The sequence below is a fragment of the Balaenoptera borealis genome (genome assembly GCF_965194805.1).
Source record: "Balaenoptera borealis genome assembly, chromosome: 15".
Lineage (NCBI taxonomy): Eukaryota > Metazoa > Chordata > Mammalia > Artiodactyla > Balaenopteridae > Balaenoptera > Balaenoptera borealis.
In genome coordinates this window covers 38,056,196-38,070,871 of record NC_138871.1, presented here as the reverse complement: position 1 = coordinate 38,070,871, position 14,676 = coordinate 38,056,196, and the positions used below count along the sequence as shown (strand labels likewise).

Sequence of the window (14,676 nt, the reverse complement as noted above, 5' to 3'; positions counted from 1 at the left end):
AAAATCCTCAAAGTATTGCAAAAATTAAAGCATCTGTAAATGTAGATAAATGCAAGTAAATATGCATGTTAAACATGTGCTTAAGGAGGTGTCAGAATTTACCAAATTCTTTTGACACATATATAAAAAAGACATATGTTCAAAATTCTCCCCATTTTTAGCAGAGGAAAGGAAAAGGAGAAATGTGAGTTAGGGAGGAATTGGCCGTAGCAATCCCAATCAATACCAAAATGTACAGTCATGGTTGCTTGACAGCATCGACCTACACACAGGATTTAAGACCGGCTATATTAAATGACAAGTTCAGTACTGCTGACCAAGAGTGTCTGACTACTGTTTAAGACATAACATGTTAACAATGACTGAATGACTGACAACAATAAAAGGAAAAACAACTTGAGGCAAATATCACTTTAAAGAATATATGAGACATATACACAAAAATTCTGCATAAAGGGATAAGTCACAGCATCATGCTGCATAAAAGTTTATGCAGCTTCTGAGAATTATGCTTTTCTTTCTTAGGACGGATTTGTAGAATTTATTATTCAAACTATGTTATTTTGGAACATGGTTATTTGAAAACATAAGCACGGCACCATCTGGGTGACACATGCCAAGGAAATATAGATTGCACCGTATTTCTGCTTAAGGAATTAATGGAAGGTTGATAGCTTGGAAGCCAAAAAAAAAAAAAAAAACTATCTTGCCATTGCTGGTCAGCAATAATCGAACCACTTTCTGGGGATTAAGCGCATGGCTAAGCCTACTGGACCAGACACTAGCAAAGGGCAGGGGGTCTTCTTATCAGAGAAATGCTTCTGGAGCCAGTCTCACTACATGACAGATTGCTTTCATATTCCTGTCTGCAAGGCAACAAAGGATGGCAGTAATGCGATAATGCCAGAGTGCAATGGGTGTTAAGAACCCGTTGCATTTATGTATTGTATTTAGTAAATAATCAGGCTCATCCAAATTGTGATCTCACCACTCAACCAAGGCCATTAAATCAAGGTTAATGCTTTAATAATCCTCTGCCATTTTTTTTTAATATGGTCAAAAGGAACCCTTTTCTATTTGCATGCCCATAATATTATTGACCTCTTCATCCTCTGAATGCACATCAAAAGGAACTGAAATCAAAGTAATTACCAATGTTGTTCTCTCATGGTAAACATTTAACTCCTTGCACTGTCCCTGTCCCTTCACTGTTAAATAAACTGAATTGGATTTTTAAAATGTAGACAGGAAAACTTGTTAAAGGTCAACACTTTCAGGATATTTCCCCTACATTTTTCTTTGCCAAGACTGTTTCAATCTAAAAGAATTAAATTATGGTACAGCTGTAAAGAAAAGCAGAATTATAGTACTCTACACTATTTCGTTGTTTTAAAATCCAAATGTGCAATGACAGACAACACAGATGTACTTTATGCTTTGAAGTGCAAATTCTTATATTTAAGCTCTCAATATCACTATTTTAACTAGCTATCTTCTTAAGAGAAATACCACAATGGAATTGCTAAGTCCTTAAAAATATACCTACATTATTTTGATGTCCTACCTGCCATGTAAACATGTTACTTAAGAATTTCTAGATGAGAGCTGGCACTTTCAATCCTCACATAATGCAAATCATACATGTTATCTGAAATTTCATGTTTGCTATGAGTATTAATGGCATCAGTGTTCTATCACGATGGTCAAGAGGGCAAGTGAAATGAGTAACTTCCTTAAAACATCCTTCCAATGGACAAATGGCAGTTTTTACTAAGTATTTAAATAACTATATTTAAAATACTGAACCAGAAAATGAAATCCATGGGTTTTCCAAAGGGAAGCAGGCTACTTCTCTAATGTAAAGAAATGACATGGAGTGCTCATGGAGTGCTTAATTTCTCAAAGCTAAAGGCAGAATGAATAAACAAATAAGTAACTCCCTTACTCAAGGTATAGGGCCCATATACTCGGTCTATTTTTCACATCTTTTCATCAGAAAAGATGACATCCTGACAGTTTCTCTCTGCTCTCATTAACGGGAGCTAATATCCTTCAGCTGAGAAGACTTTGCCAAATTATCCACCACACCTAAGATGGAGAAACTAGTCATACAAAATTTTATATAAATGCATTAAAAACAGTTACTTTAACAGTTTGAGGTAATGCATACTGGTGCATTTTAAAGACCAGTATTAGTAAATAAACAACATTTTAAGTAAATCTACAGTTAGCCATTCTGGAAAATAATATCCCATTAAGAATGCTAAACCAATTTTTTTTACTAAACAAAATATAATATATGAATACCACTGATTTTCAGTTTAAAAGAATCAATATATACAAAGTGTTATAGAAGCTCCACAAAGTCGGCAGACAAAACCAAATTTTAGTTTATTACCACAATGAAACACTTATTTAATGTATTTTATCCCATGTTAAAAATCTTTTTTATAAGAGTAGATTTTTCCACTAAATAAAATTAAATCCTCCCATACCACCACCACCTCAGTCACAATAAGAAATAATGCAAAAGGGCAAAAGGTTAGGTTAAATACTACTTTTCAAACACACACACAAAGTTGACTTTCAAGAATCTTTGCCCTTGTTACAGATACTCTAGGTATGGTGTAAGTGTGCATCTTGTTTAAGGAAGCTGCATATCAGCCCCGTTCCCAGTGAACTGTCTCAAATCCACGTCACAGAGGCTGGATCAATCTTGCAAACACAAGTCATTGCTGAAAAGAGGCCTTGAACTGAAACAGCCTGGAAAATGTATTAGATACTCATCCTACCAGAGAGTATGCCTTCCAAGCAGTTAAAATGTAATGTGGCAAAACTTAAATTAAATACATCATTTAAAATAAAAATCCTGCCTTAACAGATGTAAGGTCCCTGATACAAGGAAACAAATTACCTGGAGTTACTGAAGGGAGAGATACTAACACAGGAAGGAGATTTCTTTTTGCATTTTTCTCCACAGTTAGAGTTGGGTGTGGGGGGTGGGGGAGTCTTCCCACTCTTCGTTTATTACACATTTCTATTAACCTTTGAAAGTGCCTTCTTCTTTCTTTTCTTGTGAAATGGAAGCCAGAGCAGCTATCCTTGCCTAGAAGGATGATACGGGGTCTTAGGGGAAAATGAGAATGGTGTATATACTACCACTAGCAAGAAAACCATTTTCGAATGTGTAACTTGCCTCTATTATCTGTCTCTGACTTCCGTAAGTACTATATAAATTACTCCAAGCATGCCACTGTTAGACCCCCATAATGAGAGTAAAAAAAGAAAACTCTGGATGGCCACTGTTTCTAGTTGATCAAGCTTAATCCTATAATAACTCTGGTTTTTCTGAAATCCGGAATCATTCAATAAAAACAAGCATAACATCAACTCATGTGATACTCTAGCATACCTTAATAATTAACAATATGACTATATAAAATGAAATCTCTACCTTATAATCCAAGGCTGAGAGTTTTTCCAGTCTTTTGTTTATATCAGGAGAACCCATCTTCTTGGTAAACTGAATAAAACATAGTTTGTTTTGTGCCAAAAATGATAAGATGATAAAGCTGTCTGTGAGAAGAGCTTAAAAAAAAAGATTTGATAATACTATCAAATACTGAGTTAGAATAAAATAATAAAGAATTAACAGTTTCTTCCACTGAAATGTTACAAAAAACTATTTTCAGAAGATAAATGAATATTAATTGAAATAACTAAAGTCTCCTAAATACCATTATGACATTTTACAAAGATAGTAAAGATACTGGGAATAAACAACAATCATCAATCTAATCATGCATGGATTTGATACTTTTTCTTTTTTCCTGAGACCATTTCAATATACACTGATGTTTGGGGACAACCTCCAAATGAGATGTATTTGGAATAGGGCTAAGAAAAGCATAAAATAAAGACCGTTTCACAGCTGAATGTAAAGATAAAAACATTTACTTTTATTTGTGCTTAGCCTTTAATCCTGTGTTTATATGATATAAACCATCTGAGAATAAATTGGATTTATTAAGGGATACAGATCAGTGTTCTCCACCAATTTTTAAAAAAATTTTTCATCAATGAATCTTCTTTCTGAGGGTATACTAGTTGAATGAAATAAAGCATATTATATCCAATATGCACATTATATAAAATAATATTTGATAATGAAGAGTAGCAAAAATATTTCTACAGCTTTATTTTTAAAGCACACAGGTAGATAATTAATATTCATAGGTTACATAAAGGGCCGTTAATGTTATAAAAATTGTTGATAAAAACATACAGTAGGAATTTGAGAAATGTTTAATATTGTTCCCAGCATAAAGAAATTATTGAATGTTTTATATATTTTTCTTTACTTCCATATCCTCACTGTGCAAGCAGTAACCAACAGTATATCTACACAATTACAGGAGAATCTGGAGAACTGCCAAGAAATCACATTGTTATCATGGTCTCATGAGAGTGTATCATTTGTGGTATAAATAAAAGAAACAAGTGAAAAAAGATATCTCAGCGACATGAATAGTGTTGGAAGTCTCCTTTTAATTCTTATGGAGGAGAATCAATATGACAAAATCATCACAGCCACTATTTTATTTGCAGTGTCAATGAAGGGGTCAATTATTAGACATATGAAAATGGAACCTCTTCCATAGGGAAGCTTCCTTAGCACCATGATCCTATAAGGAAAAGGAAATGGCACACTTATAACCCTAACCCCAGGTTTCATTATCAGGTATATGGCTAATGATAGCCATCCTGCAGAGTGCTTTTCTCTATGAAATTGTGTCTGATTTATTCAGAGATAGCTAGTGAGCACACACAGCAGAAGGAAGGTTTCTGTAATCTAACCTCTGTCCTTTCCATTAGATCACACTTTCCTTTGATTATTCAATTTAAGATACTGACAATTTTCAATCTCTAATGATAATGCAATCTGTTTCTTAGACCATTTTTTTACCTTGAATTAAAGAACATAATCTTAAAACTTTAGGAGTCAGCACACTGTAGTGCAAAGAAAATGGGCTTTGCAGCCAGAACCTGGGTTCAAATCTCAACCCAGTCATTTTTGGGCTAGTCCTTAATATCTCATTGGTGGTCATGTTCCTTAGTATTACAGCTTCAATTTCCTTATCCATAAAATGGAAATAACTATACCTTAGAAGGAATAGTTTTTTAAATTAAATGACATACGTAGGTTAGCACAGCATAGAGCCTTTTAGGGATTAATGTCAGAACCCTACTTTTTCACTTACTGGCTTAAAGTCTTTTTTTATGTGCTTTGTAGCAATTATGTACTGATTGTGGTATCACTTAATGGGATTCAGATTTATCTAGTATATTTGGCATTGATTTTTGATATTTATAAATACTGCCCAGGGCTTCCCTGGTGGCGCAGTGGTTGAGAATCTGCCTGCTAAGGCAGGGGACACGGGTTCGAGCCCTGGTCTGGGAAGATCCCACATGCCGCGGAGCAACTAGGCCCGTGAGCCACAACTACTGAGCCTGCGCGTTTGGAGCCTGTGCTCCGCAACAAGAGAGGCCGCGATAGTGAGAGGCCCGCGCACCGCGATGAAGAGTGGCCCCCGCTTGCCGCTTGCCGCAACTAGAGAAAGCCCTCGCACAGAAACGAAGACCCAACAGAGCCAAAAATAAATAAATAAATAAATAAAAATTTTTTTTAAGTTAAAAAATAATAATAAATAAATAAATAAATAAATAAATAAATAAATAAATAAATAAATAAATACTGCCCAACTCTCTCAAAAGTTAGTATTCACAGACTTTGGTAACAGAGAATCTTCCTAACAGCCAAAGCACAGGTTTTGTTTTTGCTTTTGTTTTTTTACTGGTGGCTGTGTTGACAAATTTGGGTTATTTATTATTCAAAATTCATGTGAAAATGAAAAATATTTGAAATGTCAACACACCAAAAAAAAATAAACCTCTTTTGAAAATACGTTCACATTTTTTTAAGCAAAGAGTGAAAAATACTCAAGGATATGAGCCTAACACTTGACAAAAACTTTGATATTAAATATTAGTCAAAACTTGTATGGGTCCCAGGGGTTGTAACTGTGCTATTACAAGCAATTACTTGTGTTTTCAAGTCCCCAGTGGTAATAATTAGTCTACCTGTTGACACACTATTTCTCCTGCCCCACTGTTAATGTAGGCAATTGATTTGCACATGGGGGTAATTACCATCACTGATGGTGTCTGAGATGAGCTTCCCCACCAGGCTTCTGTCAATCACCACTTTCTCCAGCTGCGGCCCGGAAAGGCTTAAGGACACCAGCACACCTGAACCAAAGAGAAGCTAAAACCAGGGAAAGGGGGAGAGGGGGAGGGAGATATACTGAGAATTAGAATCTTTTAAAAATCTCTCCCCAAGTGCACAACTTATACAGATATTTACATGTGCATCTACACCATGGAATTATAAAGAGCTTTTCTTCTTCGAAAAACAATCACAGACATTCTGAGTAAAAAGATACAGGTGGTTAAATGATGCAACACAATAAGGGCACTGATTAGTGCTACATGCAGAAACTGAATTTAGTCCATGTTTATTAGAAGTGTAATCTTCTAAATACTTAGAAAATAACCGTGTGGAAAAAACTGCTTTGCACTGCATTCAGAAATGTGATGTGTCTTAAACTGAAATGTTTTCAAAGATTACTATTTATATCAGAAATTAAAAGATTTCTTAAGCTTTGAATAATCAATGCTACACATTAAATAGAGAAAAGATGCCATCATTACAATATTAACAGCAAGTATTACAATTTATTTGGAATTTAAACCGCACTTCTACAAATAAAGATCTTGTCTAAAATATTAAAATACATGTAAATCAAAGCAATTAAAGTAAAATGTTAAATGTTAAAATTCATAAATAAATACCACATACCAGAAATAGCTTCTCAAGGAGAGATACAGTAAAGTATGCAGGCTTTATTAATATTAGCGTTCACCCAACCACCCAACAGAAGATGTCTGGATATCACCATTATGGTTTTATACTGCTCCTTTCCATTTGTGGCAGCATAATTCATTCATCTCCAAATGTTTAAAACTTCTGAAAGGACTATGCATATGTGTATGCTTGTTATCTATGAGATTATGAAATATCAACATTGGAAGAAATTGTTTCACCTTCAGGGCAGCAGACTCAAAGCAGATGAATCATGGAATAGCATATGGTATAGAAAGAAAAAAACCAATTGTCAGTAAACTAATCATGAACATGCCAGCCAAACCCAAAGACAACTATGATTTTAAACAAAACAGGGGACTTCCCCACCTACCTAAGCATCATGTCCCAGCTAGAGAGGATGATTCTGTGACAAGACATATTGTGACATGTGTGAGAGATGAGCAGCATCAGGGACCAGGTTAATAAAAAAAAGAAGACCATTACTCCTCTATGGTCTAACAGATTCCAGGCACATGAATCAGAAAAGAAACTGAAGGGTCCCACATGACTTAATGAATTGTCCATTTCATGTTAATGCCCCCAAAGGGGGCGGAGGGCAGGGGAAAGGAGAATTTAATCAACTTTATTGGTCTGGGAGACTAATAAAAGAAGGCACATTTGTTCCAAGAATTTCAAAATACTTCACAAATTAATTAATCTCTACTGAATTATGAATTACATCCAACCCTGCCATATACCTTGATGACAAACACCGATAGTTCCCTTTTAGGGAATTCCCCCATAACAATATAACATATTATATTATATAACATAATATATAATAATATAATGTGGTCTTTACTCCCTACATTCTCCCTTCTCAGGGAATTTTAGGGTCATCTTTCATATCTAGTTCTCCCCCTTGTAATAGCTTTTTTCTCCCTTCCTCATTTATTCAAAGCACCTCAAATATCTGTCCTTTTCTATTTATTTTTATGTACTAAAACTTTATACCTATACTCTTAAGCACCTCTTTCCTCATTATCCACTGATTACTAGCTCCTTATGGATACTAGCAAGGCCACTTTTATCTTTGTATCTTCAGTGCCTAGAACAATGCCAGGCACATAGGAGGTGCTAACTAAATGTTTAGAGAAAGAATCATAATTAACATCATAGGATCAAATAGTTCATAGTTAGAAGGAAACCTGGTCTAATCTTCCACTCCCACATGACATGGAATTTCCTCTGCAGCATCCCTACAAGCATCCTTCAAGCATCCAGCCCACGCTTGAAAACTGCCAGTGACCAGAAGCTTATTACCTTATAGGAAATCTGTTCTACCACTGGAAAGTTCTAATCAATTTAAAGATCATTCTTTCATTTTTTTCATTCAACAGAAATTGAATGTTGATTATATGCCAAACACTAAATTTAGTGGCTCAAAAGTGAATCAAATACAACCCTTAAAATAGGTTAAATATAGGTTAGTAGAGAGAGGTAGGGATATAAGCAAGTAAGTGTAATAAAGTGTTACTGGTCCGATTATAAGAATACATACTGGGTAGACTTGGGGGACTGAGAAGAGGTGGCGATGCTTGAGCTTGAGGTGAAGGCTAACACCGCCTTCTAAGAACTTCTACAGTAGCCCCAGTTTCTCTTCAATAGTGCTCTTTTTAAATATTAAAAGATAATAACATAGCGGTTAAGAACATGGACTCAAATCAAAATGAAATCAGCACTGGCTCTACCTCTTACTAGCTGTGTGACCTTGAGGGAGTTACTTAACTTCTGTAACTTCATTTCCTCCTCTGAGATGAGATATAATAGTATCTACTTCATACGATGAGGATTAAATTACTATTTACAAACAGTATTTAGAGTAATGTCTGGCACATAGTAAATGTCTGTAATTATAATTATTGTTATTATTCAAACATTACTCATATGTTTTCACTATACCATTTACCATCTCTGAACACATTCCTCTTTTTTAAAATCTTGTGCCCAGACTGGGCTCAATGCTAGATATGGAACACTAGACTCCAGGTGAGTTATAACCACTACAATCTTTTGTCACCTTTCCTATTTGCTCTGACTTAACAAGGATACTGTCTCCAAGATATGTGCAAGTTCCTTCAGGACTATGGAATTTAATTTGTCCAAGTCCCAAATTTGTTGTTATTTTGTGCTCTCACCACAATTATCATGAACTAACCCTCATCTCCTAATAGAAATTGCTTTTTCTACGTATGAGCACTTGTTATGTTATAAAATTACTTCTAAAAGACCACTTTTGTCGGATGGAGATGGAAAGTGCACCTGTGATAGTACGTAAACGAGGGAACTTAAGCTGGAAAGGATTTGAAGGGGAAGTGTCAAGGCGTAGCAGGAAAGCATACATACATCAGTAGATAACTGATATACACATGGAGATAGGAGCAGTGATTTGGGGACTGTGGATCCTGCCCACTGAGCTTGGGCATTCCTTCAGAATCTTTCTCAAAGGATGGGTGCAGCCACTAATGCATTCACTCATTCATTCCACAAATGAATATTTAGTATTTTGTATGAGCCAGGCCCTGTTCTAGGTGCTGAAGATACAGCATTGAACAAAACAGACAATGCCCTTGCCCTACCTCCCTTCAGGAAGCTTGCATTTGAGTGTGGACACAGAGAACAAAAAATAGTTTTAAAATAATGTCAGAAAGCAATAAGAACTACAGAGAAAAATAAAGCACAATACAGATGGAGGCTTTAGGAGGATGCTGTTTTAAGTAAATGACTAATAAAGAAGTAAAAAGGCCTCTCTGAGGAGATGACATTTGAGTACAGATCCTAATGAAGTGAAAGAACAAGTGATATGAGTATTTGGAGAAAGGGAGTTTGAGGCAGAGAACAGCAAATGCAAAAACTCTGAGGTTAGAATGTGCCTGGGACAACTGAGGAAAGGTAGGCCAGAGTGGCTTGTGGGGAGTGAGTGAGAGGGATAGTCAGAGGATGAAATTAGCGAGGTAGTCAGGGGCCAGGTTACACTGCACGTTTCTGATGAGAAGCCATAGGGTTTTAAGCAGCAGAGAATTATAATTTATGTTTTAAAGAGGGATCAGGGCAAGAGTAAAAGCAGGGAGACCATTAGGAGGCTATTGCAGTGGTCCGGGTGAGAGAAGATGACGGCTTGAACTAGAATGGCAATGCTAGAGGAAACAGTATGTCGATAGATTTGAGACATTTTAAAGGGGACTTGCTGAAGAATTGGATGTGGCATACAAGAGAAAAACTCAAAGGTTTTTGGGCTGGGCAACTACGTTTACCGAGATAGGAAACACTTGAGGAGAAGTAAATTTAGCTTGGGGGAATCAAGGGTTTGGTGTCGACATGTTAAGTTTAAGGTGTCTATGGACATATAAGTAGAGACATCAAGTAGTCTGAAGTTCAGGGTGAAGTGGTGGCTGGAGATTATATTTGGGAGTCATCAACAATGTAAAGGTAGTGTTTAAAGTTATGGAACTGAATAAGCTCTCCTTAAAAAATGAGTGGAGAGATCATAAGGGTGGGGCCCTAATCTAATTTGACTGGTGTCCTTATAAGAGGAAGAGACACAAGAGGGCTCTCTCTTTCCATGTGCACACACAGAGAAAAGGCCATATGGCAACGAAGTAAGAAGATGGCTGTTTACAAGTAAGGCAGAGAGGCCTCATCAGAAACCAACCCTCACAACACCTTGGCCTTAGACTTCTAGCTTCTAGAACTGTGAGAAAATAAATTTCTGTTGCTTAAGAAGAAAAAAAGAAGTGGAAAGAGAGAAAGAGGTCCAAGGTCTGAGCTCTGGGACATTCCAATCTTTAGAGGTGTTAAAAGATCAGGTTAGTCCTCTATTGACACCTAGTGTGGGTACTCATTAGGATCAAGGTATGTCCATCATTTCAGATTTCCAAATGTCTTGTGTCCTAGCAGTATCCCTAACACCAGATTTTGGAATAAGAAGGTATAAACAAATTAATAAATTAATTAATGCATTTTTATAAAACAACCTGTGGGGAAGCATAAGGTTTCCAAGTACTGGTGCCAAAGATATTCCTGGATATAGTAATGGAGATAACCAGAATTAGGGGGAAAAAAAATAGTCTGAATCTCAGGAAAAGAATATTCTAGCCCAGACAGGAAAGTATCTCCACCTGTTTTCCCAAAAAGTTAGTTAAGCTCTCCAAAATGGAAAAAGCCTATGTAAGATTTGGCAGGACAAGAAGGAAAAAGGGCACCACGATACTGTCCTACTCCACTACAAGGAACTGGAGAATTCAACAGCTCAGAAAATGAAAAAGAGCAGACAAAGAAGCAAAGGGAGACACCTCCAGAGCACATCTGAGTTTGAGAAGAGATCCACAGGATGAATAAATGAGAGAGCCCATGGGATTTCCCAACATTGTTCCACTTTTAATGTCATTCCTTGTGCAGAAGACGACTAAGGCAAAATAGGAACTGAAACTTTTCCTTTTCTCTGATACCCTGTCAGACAGGAAGTATCTTCCTTGCTAGTTCTGCTCTGACCATGTTTCTTCCTATTACTTTTATAATTTTTTCCTTCTCATTTTCTTCAATAAGCTCATAACCAGAGAGGTGTGCTTTCTCTTTAAGAAACTAAGAAATGATTCCCATGATATTCAGATGGTTCTTCAAATTGGTTTCTCTTAACCTTATGTTGAGTACCTAATTAGAAGTGAAATGGAACTGGGAAAAGAAAGAGAACATTTTACCAGATGACATCATTAAGCAAAACAAAACTTAAGCAACCACAAGAATCCACAAGAATCCGAGTTTCATTCACTCAGTAGATCAAAAATATGCGAGTGCCTCCTATATATGCCAAGTATACAGACGGGGATACAATGGTGAATGATGCAGGCATGTATCGGTAGACTATGCGTAGAATACGGCAGAAAATCTCATCTCAGAGAAGTGGAGATTTTGGTTAAGACAGATGACTGCTTCCTAGAAGAGGCAGTTTAGTAGCCATAAAGAAGAGAAATATTACATCATACATCATGTATTGACCGATACATCATGGTCTCAAGTATTGAAGAACTGGTGCAGTAAATAACTGTGAATGAGCTATTTTATAATGGTGATCACAGCAATTTAATTGAATTCAGTATTCTCATTGGCTAAGGAAACTCTCCCCCAAATCATGTGATTATTATCACATCTGGGGAGAAGTGAAAAGTAAAGGCATGCAGGATCAGTACTAGAAATCAACACTGGGTGACAGGTTCAATCCATCATTTGAGAGGTAAGTCATGGACAGGCAGCCAAGACTGATCCCATGAAATCATCAGGAGACGTGGGAGACAGCAGGTGCTAAACACTACAATCCAGAGAGGCAACAAAGTATTATGACCCTTGGAGTGAATTCTAGGGTTGAAGCAAATATTTAAAGTATCAATATTATAAACCATTCCTCTGGAGGCCCAGTGAATTTGCATCAGGCTGAGACCCAATACCTCCCTCAACCCTGCCCCCAATCCAATCCATGGGATAAATTCTGGAGAAACTCAGAACTATAGACAGACAAACAATTCTACATTGAGGAAATCTATAATGAAAGGTAGGGTCACTGATCATTTTAACAGATAACCTGCTGGAAGAGAGATAACATGTTTTCTGTAATTTATTCCTTCATTCAGCAAACATTATTGAGTATACAGGGAAATCATGCCTGACTAATCCATTAAAGTAGAGAGACAAAAGTGAATGTAGTTAAGACAAGAATAAGAAAAAAAATTTAATTGACTCACTATAGGGAATTGACTAAGGAAAAGAAACAAAAGGACAAGAAACAAACAGATATTCTTTTCTAGATAGAGAAGTGCTAACAATGGGGTTTCCCAAAGATTTCTGTGATGTTATTCAACATATGGAGCAGATACATTCCTGGAAATTTGCCTGCTAAATCTATTTCAAATTACAAAATCTCATCTTCTCACTTATTCTCAGTATAAAATGAGTGATGCTACATTTTAATCCCTAATGTAATTTTAAATCCAGCTCTTTTATATATATGTATATATATAAAATAATTACATAAAATAAGTGATTGTTCTTAGAAAATACAATATTTTATGAAATTCACAAAAGAACATGGTACAAAGGTAAATCTTGTATTTGCCAGTAGTTTTAAGGATCTAAAGGATAAAAACAGTGGTAAGAAATGAACAGGACAGCACATTACTTTTGTACAAAATCTTATAATTTACAGAGGACTTTAATACACACCATCTCTATAATTCATATGAAATGCCAGTACAACTCTGGTACATAGTAAGTACGTAAGTTAAAAAATAATAGTAACAAGGTTAATCCTCATACTAATTCACAATCAGAAGGGTAAAGCAACTAACCAAATGTCTCATAATTAGTGGAGAAGTAGAGACCAAGACATAGGACAAATCCTATGTCCCCCCCAACCGGCCCGCTTAGGAACTAATATCCTTTAACTCTCACTCAGTTGATTTCCATGCAGTAGCCCATCGGGTTTCTTCTCTCCAGCTCCTTCTTCAACCTAAACCAGCTTCCCTCTAAACCAGTGGTTCTCAAGTGTGGGGATGATTCTGGCCAGCAGGTGACATTTGGCAATGTCTGGAGACACTGTGGTTGTTGCACCTGTGTATGTTAGCCAGTTCCATGGAGGCTCACCTGAACAAAGCACCTGTAAACAAGTTGCTGTGGAAGCAAAGGTGTTTTCCATGTCTCCAACAAGCAGATGATTTGGAAGCTTCTCAAAATCTAATCAACACTTTTCTCATAAAGAAAAGGTAACAAATGAGGACCAGGTCAGATATTTTAAATGGAGTGGTGGGCAGTGCACAGTTCAGATCAGACCCTGGAGGAAGCCTGTACCAAATGTCTGTAACTCTGTTCAGGGATATGACTCTGATAACTAATGCCAGTTGTCAAGAAAGAAAAAGCCCAAGGGCAAGTCAGAGCCCTAACCATAGCCTCATAGAAATATCCTGTAAGAACACCTCCTTGCTTTTGTTCTAATTCTCGGCTCACCAATCAGCCTTCTTATCTATAATTTAATCCCTTGAGTAATTCATCCATCAGGTGGGGGGCACTGAAGCTATGAATATATATTTGATAACCCAGGAGTTCAGAGTAAAGAGGAGAGGGCTTAGAATTAGGCCTTGAGGAACCCTAACATTCAAGGACAGGGGAAAGAAGCATAGGCCTGAAAAGGACACAGAGAAGAATGCTGGAGAGGTAGGAAGAAAATTAGAAGAGCAAAGTGTCATCAAGAACTAAAAGAAAAAAGTATTTCAAGAACACTGGAGTGGTCAGTAGTGTTGAATCCTCCTGTGTATTTAAGATGATGCTTTAAAAAAAAAGTCTATTGGATTTAGTGATACAGAGGGTTTTTTGTAATCTCAGTGTAAAAGGTTTTCAGTGTAATCATGAGAAAAGTATAGCTGAAGTTGGTTAAATGCTGAGTGAGCAATAGAGAAATGGAGACTCCAAACAGAAATTCTTTTGAGAAATTTGATTCTGAAGGAAATGGATAAGACATGGTGGTACCTGAGATGAATACTAATTGTGTTTATTTGTTTAAATAGAAAAGAGTAGAGCCTATTTAAGTTGACCAGGAATCTCAAGGAATTCCAAATAGCAAAAACAATTTTGAAAAAGAAGAAAGTTCTCACACTCCCTGATTTCAAGACATATTATAAAGCCACAATAATCAAAATAGTACGGTA

General features: G+C 36.3%; 1 protein-coding gene across 26 annotated transcripts in view; it reads right to left on the bottom strand.

Moving 5' to 3' along the window:
- Nucleotides 1-14,676, bottom strand: part of WDPCP (WD repeat containing planar cell polarity effector) — a 418,073-nt gene that overhangs the window by 272,480 nt on the left and 130,917 nt on the right. For all 26 annotated transcript variants that reach the window (XM_082358112.1, XM_082358113.1, XM_082358114.1 and 23 more), the window contains exons 7-8: nt 6,211-6,325; nt 3,455-3,588 (exon numbers count right to left, since the gene is read on the bottom strand). In XM_082358112.1, coding sequence (XP_082214238.1) covers nt 3,455-3,588; nt 6,211-6,325 — 249 coding nt within the window. The remainder of the gene's footprint in view (nt 1-3,454; nt 3,589-6,210; nt 6,326-14,676) is intronic.